Source organism: Solanum stenotomum, chromosome 8 (genome assembly GCF_019186545.1).
Source record: "Solanum stenotomum isolate F172 chromosome 8, ASM1918654v1, whole genome shotgun sequence".
NCBI lineage: Eukaryota > Viridiplantae > Streptophyta > Magnoliopsida > Solanales > Solanaceae > Solanum > Solanum stenotomum.
This window is the reverse complement of record NC_064289.1, coordinates 11,164,819-11,185,817: the sequence shown is the minus strand read 5'-3', so window position 1 is coordinate 11,185,817 and position 20,999 is coordinate 11,164,819. Positions and strand designations below refer to the sequence as shown.

At 35.1% G+C, this 20,999-nt stretch overlaps 1 protein-coding gene across 2 annotated transcripts; it reads left to right on the top strand.

Annotated features, from left to right (window-relative positions):
* The first annotated feature begins 2,628 nt into the window (after window positions 1-2,628).
* On the top strand, window positions 2,629-20,349 carry LOC125874919 (uncharacterized). Of its 2 annotated transcripts, none has more exons than XM_049555966.1 (18): window positions 2,629-3,002; window positions 4,261-4,375; window positions 5,539-5,646; window positions 6,102-6,283; window positions 7,253-7,448; window positions 8,448-8,705; window positions 9,668-9,814; window positions 10,048-10,126; window positions 10,561-10,674; window positions 10,742-10,932; window positions 13,073-13,191; window positions 16,442-16,565; window positions 16,680-16,754; window positions 17,179-17,305; window positions 17,469-17,583; window positions 19,387-19,577; window positions 19,687-19,799; window positions 19,953-20,349. In XM_049555966.1, exons 1-18 carry the CDS (start codon window positions 2,662-2,664, stop codon window positions 20,217-20,219), a joined length of 2,862 nt encoding a protein of 953 aa, XP_049411923.1. In that variant the 5' UTR covers window positions 2,629-2,661; the 3' UTR covers window positions 20,220-20,349. The 2 variants fall into 2 exon arrangements, with proteins under 2 accessions (XP_049411923.1, XP_049411924.1); XM_049555967.1 differs by having other exon boundaries at window positions 10,763-10,932; window positions 19,953-20,348.
* The last annotated feature ends 650 nt before the right edge of the window (window positions 20,350-20,999 follow it).

The following is a 20,999-nucleotide window of genomic DNA, read 5'->3' as shown; positions in this document are numbered from 1 at the left end:
TGTAGAATCATTTACTCTTGTTCATCTAGAAGAGGCAACAACAGACCCATGTAACCCCGAAACGAAGTCGAACACTTTGAGTATGAACAAACCAATAAATAAACTAGTGAGGTATGACAAGAATTTACATAACTTGTAATATGAAGGAATATGATTTTAACATTTTTTACCACTTTGGCGAAAGGAGTGAGGGAAGGGATAAACATGATTCATCAATTTCCAGGGCATCAGTCCAACAACAATATAATAATACGACTAAAAAAGAGATAGAGAAAGTTACTAGATCTAAGCTAAATAGAAAGCTGAATAAAGGAAACCAGCGATGCTAAAAGACAGCAAAAACAAGAATATACGAATTTAACGACATCAAAGCAAGCATACGAGAAGGAAAATAGTAAAGCGATTTCAAACAGAGGAGTAGAAGAGCAATGACACTAAATACATAACACAAAACTAAATCAATATAAAGACTCAATCATAGTAATCAACTAAGAACAATGCATATCATTAACTCGGCACATGACAATGAGCTAGCCGCATAACAAACATTTTCCAACATCGAAAAATACCACATCAAAATAAATGAAGAGACGAGAATACTATGAAAAGGGGAACAATACCTTTTTTTCGAGCAGCGAACTGAGACCAATACGAGCCTAAGAATAACTTTAACACCGACTTCAAACCTCGAGCAATAAAATCAAAATATCCAAACCAATTTTAGCCGAAGACCCTTTTAGATACTAGAACTAAAAATGCATTCAAAAATTCTCAAGCGTAAAAGTCAATTGTTCAAGAAAAATTCTCTCCAGTAAACAATGAATAAGAAGGGGTATTATATAGATAGAGGAATTAGGGCTCGGATTCTCGGGGGGAAAGGATAGAATGGGAATTCTCCCACTCAATATATCCTCAATTCAAAAAAAAATTCAAGAACCAAATAGCTGCTCATTTGTACAAGAAATCAATCCAAATCCCACAAAATTCGGATGACAAGATTAAGGTGGGCGGCTGTTGCAGAGAAAGGTGTGGGAGCTGATGTTTGTTGACGCATGAGGGAGAAGAAAGCACGTCCTGCTGCTGTCTGGTTCACGCGAAGAAGGGAAAACACAGGGGTGGGGTCATTCGGCTACTATTGTACGTATGTTGTATGTATGAATGTTTGTTGATGTATGTTGTATTTTTGGGTGGGTTTTTGGTATAGAATTGGGTTGTTGTGGGTGATGGGTATTGTAATGTGGGTTGGGTTTGCTGGAAAAATGTATTAGCTAAAATAGGAGTAATAGGAACTAATTAACAATTTAGCCAAGCGGATTAAAAAGGTAGCCAAATGAATTAATTTTAGAAGATTAAGCTAGAATTCAAATAGGACAAATTAACATAATTAATTTATGAGCTTTTTAATCTTAACGAGATAAAATAATTAACTTAATTATAAACTAATCGATTTTCAATAAGCTAATTAATTCAAAATTAAAGCTATAATTCAAACTAAAACTAAATTAATAAAATATTTATTTTAACGAAGCAAAAATCTTTTGTTATGATTTTCAAACATTTATAAAATACACTAATTACTTATATAATTATATGAAATATATTTATTATTCAAATACTATAAAAATCGATTGAAATTATTTACACTAACCTTGAAACTATTTGAATTTGATATAGCTAATTATTTTAAATTGTTTGAATATTAAGAAGCTCAGAATTCAATTATTATAGAAGAGGGTCAAAATTGGGTGTCAACAATTACGATTCATAGCTGCATGTTAAAATGAGGAGAGGGACAAGACATATTGGGAGAGGGGGGATCGACAAAAGGGAGCGAGATATGAGAGAGAGGGGATAAAGAGGAGAGAAATACAATTTATTTGTACACCTGAAATAATTGTATCACAAATTCAATTGATTTCTATAAAAAAACTAGCTAATAGAAGGATGAGAGAGACACAATTAATTTGTATATTTGATCGATAATTGTATCACTAATATAATTGATACAATTGTTATATCAATGAATACAATTGTATAAATATTATATTTCGTTACAAATTGTATTTGTATTCATCTATTGCCTTGTGTATTATTGTATTTATACGCTACTATGTGTATTTATATTTGTATAATTGACTATTACCATTTGTATTTGCATTGTATAAGTAGGCGCGCGAGAGATGATAGAGAGAGGTGATTAAAGGTGCGAGAGAGTGTAAAGAGAGGGCGAGAGGCGAGAGGTGAGAGGCGAGGGGCGAGAGGCGAGAGGCGAGGGGCGAGAGGAGAGAGGCGAGGGGCGAGAGGCGAGAGGCGAGAGGTGAGAGGCGAGAGGCGAGAGGCGAGAGGTGAGAGGCGAGAGGCGAGAGAGAGAGATTTGTTATAAAATTTTAATTATATCTACAAATTTCAATTCTTGTAAACTATAATTGTATATAGTAAATACATATGTCTTACTAGGTAACTTTCCAAATTTTGATTAGTTTTAAAACTGTGGCTAATTAATAAACAAAGTAAAAGTGGTTATTTGTCAAAACCCTCGGAAATTCATCTTTGGGCCCTTATTAGTTGTCCGTTGAGTTAACGGCCCATTAAAAAAATGCTTTAAAACGGGGGAGTTTTTTTGTTTTGTGTTCACTCATCAAAGTTTCAAACTCAGCAATCATGGAAGAAGTAAAAACTTTAGCAGAGTTTGATGCCTTCGAACACCCAATGGAATTGGAATTGCGAGACGGAGAAGGAGGGGAAGAGGACAACGTCGGAGATAACAACAGTAAAGAGGCTGATGACGAAGACGAAGATGAAGACGAAGAGGGGGAGGAAGAAGAAGAAGAAGAAGATGGAAGCGGAGAGTATAAATTTCAATTCGGAGCTGAAATGGATCCTTTGGCATTCACCGAAGAGGACGCCTTTGGACGCCAGCCATACCAGCAGTTTGAGCACCTCGAACACCAATATGAAGCTCTCGCTGCCAAAAAGCGGAAAGCTCAAGCCCTACCTCCTAGGTAATTTTGATATTGTGAAGCGAAAGGGAAAAAAAGCTGAGTTTCTTGCTACACGGTAATGAATAATGAATAGTGATTGTACTCATGTAAAAGGAAATATATACATTTTTTTTTTGAATTTTTGACATGAAAATTTGTACTTTGCCGAAGTGCATGATGTAAAAATTCTACTGTCTTTCTGAATCCATGCTCCCCTACTCTTCCTTTTACTCATGAAATTTCACCTTAGAATTAGCATAGAAAAGTAAATATAATCACCTTAATGTTGCCCCATTATTTTTTGGGAACTTACATAAATCCCACTAGTTTAGTATCTAATTACTTAGATACACTCTAGTTTGCAATATTACGTATCTTACCAGATTTTAGTGTCCAGACATGTATCTCGGATATATGAGATCAAATTTAGGTTTAATTTGTTCTAGATACATTGTATCTAAGTGAATTTGCATGTATTTGAGATACATAGCAAATATCTCCCTCGCCTCTCTCCCATCTTGCTCGCCACTCTCCCATGTATTTGGTATCCCAAATACATGCGAATCACTCCATATATATATATACATACATGTATCTAGGATGTATCTAGTGTTATTTACATGTATTTGGGATACATACGAATCTTCCTCGCCTCCGTCCCCAATCTCGTTTGGGTCTCTCTCTATTTTTGTGTATATGGTAGCAAAAATACATGTACATAAGTGTAAGATACATAGGAAACTCTTAATTAGTGGTTAATTAGTGGTAAGATATATAAAATTTTGAAACTATAGGTAATAATAGTATATGTGGTAGTGAAGTATGTCTAATTATGTAGTTCGGTTGCAGTTTTAAATAATCACCTTAAGTTGTAATCGGCACTATAGTCAGAATAGTGATCAGAGAAATGAAAGAATATGTATTGAGGCCTTGGTGAATGCTGAGACACACCAATTTTCTTGTCGATAAGTTAATACATACTACACCTATTTATAAGTGTCAAACACAATACTCAATGAAATTTGTGCAGACTGATATTATATCTAACTTAAAATTAGAACTCTTTTGATGTTCTGATTCTCATATTCTAGCACTTCTAATAATTTTGTGATTGTTTTAACTAGGGGCGGGGGATGGGGTTGGTGTAATTAATTATCTCTTTGATTGCAGTACTGTTTACATGCTTTGTCTGGATTTTGGACACTTAGCCTCTCATTGACCTTCATTTTATATTAATTTCTTATACCATGTTTGGGGATGGGTGTGTGAGTGAGTGCAGTGAGATCCCAGCAAAGAAATCTAGGCAAGAAGACCGTCAAGAAGATGGTCCAGGAGCAAGCTATGATGAAATATTGGAAGCTATGAATTATGGGATGAGGAGAAAATCAAGGAAGGTATGATATCCGCTTGTTGTTTTCTCTATAATATGTTGTCATTAGCAGTCTGGGGAAACTTTGAACTCCATTTACAAAATACTAGATCTAAGCAGACCATGGCCCCAAGTTCAACCTTGACAATTCATTTTTTTTTTCTGCATTCTTTTGTTTTTTGGGTTCTTGGCTATTATTTTCTTATGAGTAGTCATTAGTTGGAAAACTAGAATCACCAAAACATGGTACTTTGCTTTACCTTTACCAGCTTATGGTTTCAGATCCTTATACGAGGTCTTAAAGTTAAGGTCTTTAATTTCAAGCTTAAGATCTCTTATTATATCTCATTAAAACGAGTTTTTCCTAATATAGTTGTTAAATGATAAGGGAATTTCAAATTGAATTACATGTAGCATTAATCATTTGGGAAAAGATTACTAATGCAAGCTGGTCATTGGGACTTTACTTGGACTTGGAAGATCTATGGAAGACTAAAGTTGCGACAAAGGTGGCACATTTTGGATGGGTTGCAGCTAGGAATGTTTGTTTAACTCAAAACTGATTACAAAGAACTGGTTATGCCGTATGCAGTAGATTAAAGAATACCTTGAGTTTTGAGGATATGAAGCACCATCTTGCTTACCTAAGCTAGCTTTGAGGTTAAGCTTGTTGATCATCAGTGCTAAGGTTATGTCACACCAAGAGACACTTCCAGCTATAAGCTTAGCTAAGAAAAAACTCAATGATCTCAACTGATAGTGGTTGTGGTGCTTACCCAATGAGCTTTTGGCCTTCAAAACATTCGCACTATAAGCAATTCATGGAAGTTATGAATGGTTTAAGGAGTTTTACTGATTCCAGAAGAATGAAAAGAATTTTTACAAATTAGTTTGTGAACTATTGTCAATGTTTTCCCTATCCAATGTTCCTACCTTAACTATTAACTCACCTTGTGAAGCTATCAGTTCTCAATATATTTTGGATGGGCTTTGGCTATGTTTTGACTGTTCAGAACAATCTGAGGTTGTCTCCATTTTTATTGAAATTAGTTTATTAGGTAGTCTTTTTGCAACCTGTTATTTTGACCCCTCTTTATTTTCGGTTGCAAGTTCTTGTTTTGCATATTGTAAATATTGTGCATATGCTAGTAATCTTCTGCTCACTATGTTATGTTGTACCATATGTAGCTCAAGAAGAGAGGTCGGCGGAAGGGATCAAAGAGTAAAGTTTGTTCAGAATTGAAAAGAAAACTTGGTGATGCCACTCTTCACTATGCACATGGCCGTTACGAAGAGGTATGCATCTAGCGTCGTGCACCCCTGATCTTGCTTGATCTGCATTTATAATTTTCTGCTTTGCGTGTAGATATGATATCAATAAAGCATGAAAAGAATAATTTCATCAAGATTGTACTTTCTTTACACAGTAAAATATATGAATTGACACAAGTTACCTTTTCTAAATATATATATATATATATATGAATTGACACATGAAGTTGCTATTTTCTCTTTGTTGTTGTCGGTAATGGTCCTGCTCTAACAAATGAACCTATTGTTGCTTCTGGATATTTGTTCCTACTTGTTTTTTGATTGGTATTCTCTGTCAATTATATGTAAAAATTTGTGCACACCTGTTGAAGAAGTGGTCTTTTCCCCGTTCTTGATGGATTTGATTTAAGAAGGGCTCTATAACAGCTATTAGTCCTTCCATTTCTTATTTATCTCATTATTAGTGTTCTCTGTTGCAGGCCAAACTTGTGTTGCGTGAAGTCATTCGTCTTTCGCCAAACCTTCCTGATCCATACCATACACTTGGCCTGATTTACAATGCTATGGGTGATAAGAAGAGAGCTATGAATTTCTACATGCTTGCAGCACATCTGTCACCGAAGGATGCATCTCTATGGAATCTCCTGGTTGCTTGGTCCACGTGAGAATTCCTTGGACTTCGTGTATCATCATTTGTTTTCTTTGTTTTTTCTTATCTTTTTTTCTGTTGTATATACATTTCAAGAAAATCACAGTTGAGCTGTCTACTCATATATGGTGTAAAAATATGTCATCCTTATTCCTTTTCTTATTTCATACAGCACTGTATTATCATTCCTATGTGGAGTAGATTCCTGCATATATTTAGAGATCCAGTGTTTGGGGGAAAAAGTTATCCCCTTGAGATCAAATCTTTGTCCCTTACGCGTTCAGTGGTATGCCAAAATGCTGATCCATTTCTGAAATGGGCTTTCTCTGCCCTTCCTTTCAACTTTGACAGTTATTTTATTATATATTCCCTAACGGAAGGGCATCCTTTGAAAACTAACACAAAAATTCCATTATAATCTACTGTTTTCTTTAACCTTCTGAAAAAGTGAAGGAGACAGATATGTTTAGATGGACGGTTAAGGGTTCTTTGTGTTACTTTTGGTTTTAAAGACATCGAGAGAGATGAACCACAAGGATACAAATGTATTTACTTCTTGTATGATGCTTAAGTGATAGTTTGGTCCTAAAGAGCTCAATTGATATATTGTGGGTTGAAAAAAACCCATTCTGCATTAGGAATTAAGAAAGCATCTGGTCTGTGAGTGTTGGATACTGATGCACAAAGTTCAGATATTCTACATTTTGAGTGACAGCCTACTGAAGGATTTTTTTTTGTATCACATCTCTTGGTCAATTAATTTAGAAATGTGTTATGTATGTGACGATATGCATTTGACCTGTTTCCTTTTAAACCCATGATGAAATAGCAAATATGTATTGTTCACCGTGTTTTTATTGCCAATTTTAGGTTTTGTTTTTAAAATTGTTGTATAAGATTGCTCCCCGGTTCCTGTTTATTTTTGCAACATTTGGTGCTTCTTGAGTATTGTCAGTTAAAAGATAACTTGTAACTGTACAGAGAGCAGGGAGATAGGAAACAGACCCGCTATTGCCTTTCCAAAGCAATAAAAGCAGACCCTGAAGACCTTAGTCTTAGGTTTCACAGGGCTTCAATATATATTGAACTTGGAGATTATCAAAAAGCTGCAGAGCAGTACGAACAAATTGCTCGTCTACGCCCTAATGACATTGAAGTACTTAAGACAGCTGTTCAGGTGTCTGCATCTATTCTTCCTTCAGTATCTGTCAAACTTTGTTGTCTTATTGATTTGCATAAAGTTGTTGTTGAAGAGTCCCACATCGGATAAAAAAGGGATGGGTGGTCTCCTTATGTGGTGTCCCCTTTTGAACTAGCTTTTGTGGTTGAGTTAGGCCCAAGATCCATTTCTTTACATGGTATTAGCTTCGAGTCCATCTAAGATATATTGTTTTCGATGTTGGATCTCCCGTCTTTTATTGTCCACACTCCAAATGTCCAGTCGTGTGTGTGCGGGGTGTTGGAGTCCCACTCTGTTTGTGGGCTGGGTATGTGGACTCCTTAGATGGTCTTAGACAATCTTCCCCTCATGAGTTAACTTTTGGGATTGATTAGTCTCAACGCCCATTTTTAAACATGGCATCAGGACCCAACCCAATTCTTTTTTTTTTTAATGTTGGCCCCCCATATTAAATTGTCCATGCTCCAGACATTGTCCAGGTCTGTGCTTGAGGTGGGGTGTTAAAGAGTCCACATCAGATGAAAAAGGGATGGGTGATGGTCTCGATATGTAGTCTTAGGCAATCTTTCCACCTTGAGCTAACTTTTCAAGTTGAGTTAGGCCCAAGATTCATTAGAGTTGTTTTGGCCTAAGCACCAAATGGTTACATGTTGAATGCCTCATCTTATGGTATTTTTTTTAATCCATTTTACTTTCTATTGTCGTCCTTATGTTCATTGGACATCATTTGTCTTTATACTACTAATAAAGACAACATGTTTTACTATCACTATTTTTTTTTTTATCAAGTAAAGGGTTTCATTAATAATATCAAGGTTTTGAGATCTGACAAATTGACGAGAACATGCCAAGAGAATCATTATGAGAAATAATGTTGCTTTAGTCCAATAATTACAGGATTTTTTTTTGTCTATATATAATTAATGCTGTATCAAATAGTACTTACTCTCATATTCCACTGTTAAGCATGAAATTGACTTTTGTCTGCTTCTCCAGTTTTACAGCAAATGTGGCAAACATGAGTGCTCTGTTGGTATCCTCGAAGACTACCTGAAAAATCATCCAACTGAAGCTGATTTAAGTGTGATACATCTGTTAGCTGTGATACACATGGAAGACAATGCACATTTAAAAGCTCTTGATCTAATTGAGTGGGCAAAGCAGAGATATTTTACTGGGAAACAGATGCCTCTTAATTTAAATATCAAAGCTGGAATATGTCATTTACATCTTGGCCATATAGAGGAGGCAGAGGTTTGTTTGAGCTTGATGTTGAAGTTTCTTGTTGCTTATAGAAGTGCCATCACAAATAATAACTCTGCCATGTTGAGTTCTTTATGCAATGTAAAGGCTGATCAAGTACAGTAATTCGTAGAACAATAAGTGAAACACAATATTCTGATGAGTATAACAGTGGAAGTGTGAATGATCTTTCTCTTTTTACGTGCTACTGTAATCATGGAAACTGGACTAGGCTTTCAAAGTTGTTCTATTTTCCTCTTAGTATTAACTGTTGTTATGGGTTACATGTGGGTGTTGCTGTTCAAGGGAAAACATCTGTCTGAGATTCCATTTGAAAGCTCCTGCATATTTCTGTAACATAACGATGGAAAAGCTAAATGTGGTCGAGATTTATTTAACTAAAACTTTGTACCATCAGAAATTAGAAATCTACTTTCAGTTATTTGGCACCACAACTAGATGTAATGGTGTTAGATGGGATACTACGTAGGTAAAGTTAAAGCTAATCTATAGGAGAGAACATGCAGAATAGGACCCATATGGGACTTATAACTTCACTGTAATTAGCTAAAGTGACTCTAAAGTGGCCCAAGTAGTGGGTAGTTTTCCGAGGTGAAGATTGAGGAACAGGAGGACTGACAAAATGAGGTCTCAGAAGTACTTATGGTCTTATACATCTCAAGTTTAGTATTTCTTAACGATGACCTCAGATCATAGTTGGAACCCTGAATCTCACAGGTTGTAGAATTCTTTATTAAGCCCAGAGCTTAGTCTAATCCTGAAGTGAAATCCAATCTTACCTCTTCTAAATACCCTATTCGACAACAACAACATACTCAGTGGATTCCCACCAGTGGGGTCTTGGGAGGGTGGTGTGTATCCTATTCTGTTGTCTCTAAAAAAATTCTATACTATTTCTGTAGGAATTTGAACTGTAGTTTTATGTTATTCTTACTTTGTCAAGCAATGTGCAGATTATTTTCCGTGCTGTACAATCTGAAAATGCATCTCAACATCCTGACATAGTCACTGAGGTCGCGGACTCCCTTATGACACTTGAATACTATGAATCAGCTTTGAAGTACTATATGATGATTGTTGGAGATGACAACAAGAATAAAGTAAAGAAATAACACTCCCCCTTTTACTGCTTCTGTGTACATTGCAATATTTTATCCTTTCACTTGGAAGCACGTGTATATGTGCCCTTTCTGTACTATCAAGCAGACCAACCATGCTCAGTTGATCTGTTATTGAGAGGAACCTTGTTGAACTATCTACTAGTAAAGCATATCCTTCTTCTGAAACTCCTTTTATTATCTTTTGGTGGTTAATCCATTTCAATCCTTTTCAGGGCTATTTGCACTTGAGAATTGCCGAGTGTTATGTATTTTTGAGGGAAAGAGTACAAGCAATTGAGTACTTCTATAAAGGTATCCACATAACATATGTGATATGATATGTATATATATATATATATATATGATAGTGTGTGTGTGTAGATATATTTATCGGTGCATAGACTTCATTAAATACTTATAGCTCTGGTGTGACATAACTTACCTCCTCATCTATATACCCTCCTGCAGAATGGGTTTATTTTGTGTTAGTGACTTGCTTAAGTCTGTTGATGCTCCAANTGTGTATATATATATATATATATATATATATATGATAGTGTGTGTGTGCATATATATTTATCCGTGCATAGACTCATCAAATACTTATAGCTCTGGTGTGACATAACTTACCTCCTCATCTATATACCCTCCTGCAGAATGGGTTTATTTTGTGTTAGTGACTTGCTTAAGTCTGTTGATGCTCCAAATCTATTCGATGTCTTTATCTAATTTATTTTTCTTTTCAGCTGTAAATGAACTTGAGGATAGTGTTGATGCTCGATTAACTTTATCATCGATCCTCCTTGAAGATGGCAAAGATGATGAAGCAGTTTCTGTGCTTTCCCCTCCCAAAGAATCAGGTATAAATCATTTGCTTGGGATACTTTTAGCATTCTATTATGTGGATCATTGTAAACTTCTTTTAAGAGCTCTGTGGTTCATTTCCAGAATCTTCAGGTGACTCAAGTTCTGGTACACCAAAATCTTGGTGGCTTAGTAGCAAGATAAAGCTGAAGCTTTGCCAAATTTATAGAGCTAAAGGGTCACTAGAGGCTTGTGTTGATGTTATTTTTCCTTTGATTCGTGAGACATTGTTTCTTAAGTCTGTCCAACCGAAGGTAAGCTTACTCTTTTCATTTATGATCCTGAAGTTTTCTAGTTAGGGATGCTTCTTTTCAAAAGTGATATTTCAATNGGGAGCATTGACATAAAAGTTTCTTCATGCAGCTCAAAAAAATCTACTTATAACAAAAATAAATAAACCTAGAGTTGAAAACTTTCATAGCAATCATTCATTGTCACTATACTTACTTACATCCCTGGGCGACTTGCTTGGGATGCTGCAATCACAACTTTCTGGCTGGCATTTATCTGGTATACTGCTAGAATGTAAGCCATTAAATGTCTAGGGGAAGAGCAGAAAAGTAGCTGATCACATGCCTTTGTCTAGAACAATGTAGTCCAGTGTTACTAAAGGCGAAAGCCGAAAAGCGCAAAGTGCTAATAAAGCCTGACTTTGATGAAAAAAGGCGCAAAGGGAGAAAAACCTAACAAAGGTTGGGGTCGATCCCACGAGGAGTAAGAGTGTGTCAAGGTGTCCAAGAGTGTGAATTTGTGAATTTCCTAAGTTATTCTTCAAACAAAACAGTGAGTGAACAGTTAACTCTAAAACTAGACTATCTCAGATGTGTCGATATCAATGGTGACTTATTATTTTGATGAATCATTTCTTCGGACAGAAGAACTTAAATAAAAATACTTAATAGCATTGCAAATACATTTATACAAAACTTCTAGTCTTCTACCCGAGCACACACAACAGAACTGTAGATAGCGAAAAAAGAATGAACGGGTCTTGTAGGATTCCCAAGAAATTCTTCGACTTCTTCCGGAAACAGAGATATTCTCCAGCTAAAAGCCAGAATATGGATCTTATGAAAGGTTTACAAAAACATGTACCAATTACCAAAATCACATTTTTATAAGCTGCGAATGTTATTGAACACTTGGAATGCAAGAAAGTATGATTTGTTTTTGATTTTGAAAGGGATCGGGGTTGTAGCCTCGACAAGGTATAGCTAGTTCATGAACACTATCTTGCTGAAATACGTAGGATTAATGAAAATAATTCAATTGATAATTACTTACTGGAGTTTTCCAACTCTAGCAAGGGAATCCTCAATAGTTCTTTCAAACCCATGGGAAAAATATTAAGACCCAAGTAGGAATCTCCCTATTCCTATTTTGATTCCATTAATCAAGCATAAGTTTTGTTAAGAATGGTATATCTTGCTACTTGTTCAATACCAATCCAATTTCCACTCTTCCAAGCAAGAAATGGATGTGAAGGGCTTAATCTAGTGTTTGCAATCACAATAAGAATAAAAACTCCAGCTATAAGGTGAGTGAACGGTTAACTCTAAATCCTCCCCATTCCTTTGGCTGATGTGACAACTCTCGAATTCACTAAACGTTGCTTGTTTATTTCTTCCTTTGTATCCCATAAAAAGTTTTGTTGAAGTCTTTGCAACTTGTGTCACTTTACAAGGTCAAGGAGTGCAAAAGTGACATGAATTGTTGGAAGTAAGGCATTTCAAGTGTATTAAGGCATTTCTCCTTGAAGTAAATTGATGCATGCAAGGTCAAAGTTATCTTGGACAGGGTATCCTAGTTGTATAATTTCATTGCTTTGTAAAGATGTCCATAATTAGTACCCAAATAGAATCAAAGAAAAGCTATAGCCATACTAGAAAATTATGTGTGTTTACTTTTAAGTCAAGTTATTTAATCATCTAGAATAAATGTCCAGTTGTTAGCATCATTTCAACTCTCAGAGATTACCTTGTATCTAACTCGTTCTTAGTATTGTTAAATGTGTGCGTAACTCCTGAAACTCAGTGAAGTCCATGTTGTGCGATTTGTCGCACTTAGTTAGCGCTTTAGTGTAGGCGTCAAGAAGCTAAGGCATGTGCACCTTCACCAATGGGTTTTGTCATTAAGGGCATACATATAGCTTATCATAGTTCTCCTATTCTCTCCAAGAGTTCAAGTAATTATTGTTTGTGTTTATAGTTACATTTTTTTACATTAGATTTCTATTTTCAATTTCATTGTCGATTTCTTCACTAAAGCCGGCGCTTTAATTGCACTTTGTGATTAAAGCTCAAACAAACTTTTTTAGGCTCTTTTTGCACTTTTCACTTTTGAGTTTTGACTGCTCTGCTTGTTCTTTCTTTTAATTGGTGGATATATTTTTAGGTCAAAGTGCGGAGAAGGCTATCTAAAAGTGTTCTAAATCAAAGAATCAAGGTTGTGGACGATCACCAAACAGATACCATCTTTCATGGCTTTAAGCCTGTAGCTTTGGCATCTGATCTGTGAGTTTGACTTTTACCATGTTGTGCTTTTTCGTTCAACTCCTTAGCTGAGGATTCTATGGGCAAAAGTAGCCAACCAAGCAGTTTCAGGGGTCGAGCTTATATAGCCAAGTCTTGTCCATGAAATGTTTTGGAAAAAAATAAGATCTGTTTGTGGACAAATTGTTTCATTTGCATTTATATCATTTCTTAAATATCAATTTGGGTGATTTTCTTTTTGTTGTTGATATTTTTACTAAAACTTGACGTTAACTTTTGTAAGGCAAGACATATCCTTAAAAATGATTGGCATACATAGAGGTCATACCGTCCATTTCTTTTCAAGCTGCGAAAGCTCTTGAGAATAATATATATATTTTTTAAGGTAACTTGTATATATATCAAAAGTCAACACCAGGGGTGTTTCTGGAAGGTAATTACAAACTCCCTAAAATGGAGTCAAATGAAGGGCTAAAACAGAGAGCTAATTTTTTTTTTTTTTTGATGACTGTGGTGTCCAGGCCAGCTTTCTCGCACATCGACTAACATTTTACCAGAAAAAACAGAGAATTAACATCTATCTTTATTACACTTTGCGTATCAGTTGTATGAGATCCCATGTATCCTCAAAAAGATAATTTTTACACCAAAAGAAGAAGAGACTAAGACAGTTCATCCTAAATAAGTTGATGGATTTGCTAGAAATTTCAAAGAGTCTTGAATTTCTTTCCTTCCAGGCCAACACACCAGATGCAGGCTGGAATGATTTGCCACCAGTGCTGAGAATAGTTGAATTTGTGGTGAAATGCCTGTTGTATGTTCAAACAGTGGTGCCTCTTAGCTAGTGTTTGAGCATAAAATCCCAAATATTTTTAGGAAACCAGATTTGAGTGAAGTTAGGATTGGAATTTCAACACGTATTTGGCCATAGTTTTTGGGAAACATAATCCACTTTAAAAAAAAACATGAAACATGGTTTATACCCATAAGTTTGACACAAAATTATCATTTTTATAATGAACTTGGTAATACATTACCCAAAAATCATAACACAATATTTTAATAAAAATTGCTCATAACACAATTACTGGCTATTACAATTAGTTATGTAGATCCATTGATGTTTCTTCTTGATTTCCTCCTTTCTACGAAATAGCAAAAATAGAAGATTTACTAATTTATTTAATCCTATACTTACATAAAATGTGGTGGAAATGGATAGTTGGCCGATGAGAATACGTTTAATGAGGGGTTGGGTAGATAGGATTATAGTTGGAGTCATAATTGATGTTTACTTTAGTATAAAATATAGAAGTTTGGGGTAAGCTTTAAAATTTTAAAAGAACTTGCAAGTATATTTTGGGCCAAAGTTGCAATTTTTTGTTGTTATTTCGGGATTTTGCCAAACAATTTCTGCAAATTCACACCCTCCCCCCCCAAAAAAAAAATGGTCCTGAGTGATATCCCTATCCCAGTTCCACAGGTAAAGCATTTAAAAAGAGGAATATAAGTGCTTATCAGAAAATAGAAAAAGAAAAAAAAACTGTAGGAGATCTGGATTAACTTACTACTTGATCAAAAAGATCTGAAACAACTTATAATAGTTTGTGGCAAGGACAAATCGTCGAAGAGCTGTTGAGCCTATGATGGTGGCACCTCACAAGCAACCGGCCTTAAGAAAGTGATGGATAAAATTTCTCCAATTGAGCTCCTGACATGTTGGTCAAAGAAAGATCCAATGTCTTCAACCTTTTCCATGCTTAGGAAATTAGTGTTTCTTGTCAAGAGAGATACCATTACTTCTCCTTTTCTAGTGCTTGTTGTTGAACTATCTCGTGTTTCTGAATTATTGTTAACAGAGAGTCATGCTCCATTTTATATCATGCCAAATGTTTCTGTGGCTGTTATCCCCAAGTCAAAAGCTGGAATTCTTTTACTTGAGATGACAGCCTTAGCATGCTACTAATTAAACTAGAAAATAAAGTGAGATATTGAGTACTTTTAGCTAGTCTTTCAAATAGTGGGTTGAAAATCAATTTGTAGACACTCTGTTAGCCGTTTCAACCCAAAACTTAGAGGGGCCAATTTTGAATTCAACCTATTGTCACCTATATTTAAGTATTGGGACACTTCCACAGACCTCCCTCCAGGTTTGGTTTCGTAATATTAATCTCACTTGTGCTTTGTGATATTATGTCTGCCTCCATTATGCTGTTTTTTTTGTATCAGTTATTTGAATCTATTTATTATTAATGCAAAAATAATTATAATTTGACCAATTTGTCCTTTCTGATTTATCATCAAATTTTAGTTTTAAGAAAAATGCTTTTTGAGAAGTAAGAATATCAATGAAAAGTGAGAAGCAGAAACTTGCCACATTATTATCTGAAGCACCCATGATGCTACAAGTATAAAATCGCTATTAAGCAAAAACTTGACAATCCCACCTAGCTGAAGCATCCCACAGTTACACAACCCATTATAACTGCTTGACGTAATTAATGTCCCATCCCAACTAAATTTCATATCGTCCAAGATCTAAAAGCATTACATTAGTCTCTTCCCATTTTTCACATCCTAAATGTTTTCATCAATATTGTGGTAAGTTTCCTCTTCTCTAAGAAATTAAGTAACTTTGAAACTCAAAAGTGATGATAAATTCGATAGGGAAAATTCATCGTACACACTCAAGGGTGTCACCTAGTGGTCAATGAATTGGTTGAGAACTATGAAGTCTCAAGTTCATATCCCAGCAGAGACAAAACACTAGGTGATTTCTTCCCATTTGTTGTAGTTACATAGTTATTTGGTACCTGTTATTGGTGGGAGGTGGCAAGTATCCTGTGGAATTAAGTTGGTGCAAGCTGGCTCTGGCCCACAATTATCAAAAAACTAAATTCTTCATATTTTAATTATTGGCATTAGTGATTAGTTTTATGAAGACAAACTTGGAGAAAGGTCAGTAAATTTATCCCTTTATTATTTTACATACACAACATGTCAGTAAATTTGGGACTGATTGGGTAGGTTGCATTACTTGCATAGACTTGCACTAATTTTGATACCTTTAGCTGATAGAGAGTGAAATTATATTAAAGGTTCAATTGCAAGAAGACGACATCGACGAGGAGCTCTCTGAATTAACAGAAGTTATTGAGATCTTTTGTTATTCACTTACCTGCGATTCAACCTGTTGTTATGAAGGAGGGATATATAATAGATAGATCTCAACAGTGGAAGGTAAATAATGAATCTTATGGCTTTTTGATAGGTCAAAAGCTGCAAGAGCAAAAAAATTGCTTCGGAAGAAAGAAATGTTAAAGGAAGCAAAAAAAGCTGCAGCTTTGGCTGCTGGAGCTGACTGGAAAAGTGACGATTCGGACAGTGAGTTTCCTGTGAGAAGCCCATAGCCAATGTCTTTTGTTATCGTACATGTTACATATTTTTTATACCCTTGATTTTAACCTAAGACTTCCTTCTCTTTCTTGTATGCTATCCTAATTCTTAAGGAGGAGCACGTATACCGAGAGCCTCCACTACCAGATCTTCTAAAAGACGAGGAACACCTGTGCCTTATTGTAGATGTTAGTATTTCTTGCTTCCCATCTCATCTCTTTCTTTAATTTTTAACTACTTCCTCTCCTTTCTTTCTTTCTTTCTTTCTTGCTTGTTTTGATTGTTATCTTTTTCTTTCTTTTCCTTAATGATCATGTCAGTTTCATGTGAGCTCTTGTTCCATTTTCACACATTAATGCACTTCTTGTGTTTATTCGTTTTTAGACGACACATGCTTACATTTTTTATACCAGTACAGATAGTCATTTAGTCTAAGCAGAGGTATGATATGTCTTCTTTGACATGTGTAGTTGAATATGACAACATACACAGGAAATTTCAATGCTAAATAGATCTCCAATTCTCTTCTGATTCTTTGTTTGCTCTTTTTACTAGTACTTGTAGTTCTGTCAGATAGAATGCAATTTTTCACTTTAAAATCCTTTTTTGTAGCTCTGCAAGGCTTTAATATCCTTGCAAAGGTATTGGGATGCACTTGAGATCATTAATCTGTGTCTAAAATTGGCATCCAGCACATTGTCTGTTGAGAAAAAAGGGGAGCTGCAAGCTTTAGGAGCTCGTACGTTTCAACTTGTAGTGTTAGCACTCTTTCCCTTTACTTTTGTTTGTATAAACTACTTTGAGACATCTGTTGGCAGGTTGAGATATACTAGGTTGATTAATGTTGTAAAGTGAAAGGCAGAGATGCATGCTTGCTGAAACTTTCTTTTTCTATCGTGTAGAAGTAGGATATAACATTGCTGATCCCATCCATGGGTTTGATTGTGCACGTTCCATTGTCGGTCAGCATCCTTACAGCTTTGCAGCATGGAATTGCTACTACAAAGTAATATCAAGGTATCAGCAGAATTTGTATCAGTATTCTGAACGCTCTTCTGTTTTTGTGGTTGGTACTAGTGGAATCGGTGTCTGTTTCCCTTGTTAAGCAGGTACTTGGCAGAATTAACTGAATAATATAGGTAATTAACTGTTTGTAAATGTTTGTTTGCACTCACTGATTCTGCTGAGCTCCCGTGAGTTGAGATCGGGAGAATGTGGCTAATAAGTTTCTTGTGCCTAAAGTATGTTGGAAATATTTCATACTGTGCATTTAATAAATTTACATTATTACATGCACCACTAAAGTAACAAGGATTGTTTTTGTGTTTGGGCATTTTTGGGGACTAAGTAACAGTCAGCAAGCACTGGCATAGATTGGTTCTTAGGGTTTATGTATCCTAAATGTACTACAGAAAATTCTTGGAGGGACATGGCCGTCATTGGTAGTGTTGGAACCCACCACCTGTCCAGTAGTATTTTGAGTATAACATTAAGGTTTTTTTTAAGATCGGTAAATGATAAAGAGTACCCCATTAAGGTTTTGAATAGCTATTTGATTCATGCTCCTTGTTTGACTTCTTCCCTTCAATAGAATAATGTTATTTTGTATCATTTGAATTCATTTTGGCATCTTTAACTTCCTAGCTTTTCAGGTTTTCCAATATTATATCATATACTCTAATAAATTAAAGTATAATGATGTATTCACATCCTACAACAACAATATGCTCAGTGTAATCCCACAAGTGGGGTCTGGGGACGGTAATACGCAGACCACACCCGCTTGTATTAATCTTTGTGCTAATCGTATTATTTCCACCACCTCATCGTCCGTGTTGCGATCCAGCAGCCTGCTTTTCCATTAGCATTTTGAGAATCATAAAGACTATCAAAAGCGAATTGATTTATGCTCCTTTTCTATTTTGTTTGACCTGATTTCTATTTTAAACTGTAGATTGACGTCTGTCCTTCAACAGCAATTTTACAATTATCAGGAAGTTAATTGACATAAATAATACATATTTTATATTATTTTGAATTCACTTTGACATCTTTAGATCTCCAAGCGTTTCGTGTATCATTATTTCCTATACTCTTAACAAATTAAAACATAAAATTGTATTTGGACTTTCTAGTATAAAACTTTGTGCTTGCTAAAGTAGGTGGTTCAGTTTGGGAAGGAGGGACTAACTTATGCATTCAATGTAAATACAGTTCTCAGATTTGAACTTTAAACAATTAATTGATACTTTTTAGTAACTTCAGTTGTTTTTTCGCCAGCCTAGTAATCTACTAGTCTTTCAATTGTTTTCCTGTCCACTGTAGTTTTGAAACTTAAACATCTCTGCCATCTTGTCATATTTTCTTGAATGTTATATTCTTTAGTTAGATTAGTATGTATTTATATAAACTGTAGCATTCTGGGTTGAATTTTTCAATCTCAAGAAAATTGGTTATTCATGCATTCAGTTCTTTTATAACTAAGCTGTAATACAACAACAACATATACCCATTGAAATCCCACAAAGTGGGGTCTGGGGAGGGTAGAGTGTACCCAGACCTTACCACAACCTGTGATATGCGAAAAATATATTTTCAGTAGAACATCAGCGGAAAGTAGTTACTTGAGATTTGATAGTACAGTGAAATCTTTTACAGAATCAGATTTGAACCCTTTAAAGATGCAAAAGAAAAAGAAAATCCTTTCTTAATGAACAAATAAAAAAGAGAACCCCTCCTCTTACAAATTCATGACTGCATGATCTTATCTCTGATTTATTATTGTAACTTGTTTGTTTGATTATGGATGATCATGTGCAGACTAGATAATCGACATTCGAAACATAGCAAGTTCTTGAGCCATATGCGTGCCAAACACAAAGATTGTATACCACCAATTATTATTGCTGGTCATCAGTTTACCACGATCAGCCATCATCAAGATGCGGCTAGAGAGTATTTAGAAGCTTATAAGCTGATGCCAGATAATCAGTTGATAAATCTCTGTGTCGGTATGGGTTTCTTCTAACAATCAAATAAAAGAAGGCAGACTTGACATTGTTTTAATCTTTCATGGTATCAATTTCAAGGTTTGACTTTTGCCTTTTTTTCTTCTTCCAGGAAGTGCTATAGTAAATGTAGCTCTTGGATTCAGACTTCTGAACAAGCATCAGTGTGTACTACAGGGAATGGCTTTCCTGCATAATAATTTGAGGCTTTCAGGAAACAGTCAGGTTCTACTTTGAACTTGCCTAGCCTTCTTCTTTGAAGTCTGAAATACGACTTTTTTGTGACGACCTAAAGTTTAATATTTTTCTTTTCCATTACATCAACGTAGTTAAAAGTGTTGGGGGCATCTAAAGGAACTCCTTGAATCTCTTTTGCAGGAAGCACTGTTTAATTTTGGTCGAGCTTGTCATCATGTTGGTCTTGTTTCTGAAGCTGCCATATATTATCAAAGGGTACTTGACACTCACGAAGACGATTGTCCCATCCCAAAGCTTCCTAATGAGAACCTAGATCCCGTGGAAAATAGAAAACCAGGTTACTGTGATCTACGCAGAGAAGCAGCATACAATCTGCACTTGATTTACAAAAATAGTGGAGCACATGATCTGGCAAGACAGATACTGAAAGATTACTGTACTGTATGACAATGACAATATGTGCGCTATAAGGACAAGATAGATGTACACAGATTTTATCCCTACCTTTGTGGAGGAGAGAGATTGTTTCTGAAACAAGTGTAATACAAACTTTGTTATAATAATTCGCTCTTGTCTGATTGGATATGGATCAATAACTCAAACCAAACAAACAACTGACCAAATAGCATGAGCCAAAAAAGTGAGTATAAACGCTTGCAACGTGAGTTGAACAATAAACCAAGTATTGAAACCATGACTATCCCACATTCTCAACCAAACATCTTCATTGAGAGTAAACTGAAACGTTAATATTACAAAATTTCAGTATATACATTACATAATTTTTTATTCTTGGACCAACCAAAAAAGGATGACAAATAAAATGGAGAGATTATCTAGGACTTTCCTTATATAGAACTCACATAGTATTTATTATAATATGGTTGCTGATAGAAATGAAAGGAATTCATGTTATTATTAATTAAATATATACATGAGCCGTTAAGAGCATGAAAATAGTAACAAGAGATATATGGGAGTTTCCAATAGCAATGGGTTTTATGTTAAGGATCAATATTGAGCCTATCGAATAAAATTTTCAGTTACACACATAAATTATAACAGATTAATGTCATTGTGTCTAGAGTCGTTATAGAACTAAATAATATTGATTATAAATATTAATATTATATTATTACCGCTAAATATAATATGAAAATAATTATGTTATTGCAGCAAATTATTTTATTTATATATAGTGTATGTATAATATGGTTATAGAAATCC

What these genes read in the sequence shown, in the direction of transcription:
- LOC125874919 (XM_049555966.1), top strand. Translation starts at nt 2,662, where the DNA reads ATGGAAGAAGTAAAAACTTTAGCAGAGTTTGATGCCTTCGAACACCCA. An exon ending in TACTACAAAGTAATATCAAG is followed by an intron (nt 17,584 to 19,386) that starts GTATCAGCAGAA and finishes GATCATGTGCAG; the next exon opens with ACTAGATAATCGACATTCGA. An exon ending in GGCTTTCAGGAAACAGTCAG is followed by an intron (nt 19,800 to 19,952) that starts GTTCTACTTTGA and finishes TCTCTTTTGCAG; the next exon opens with GAAGCACTGTTTAATTTTGG.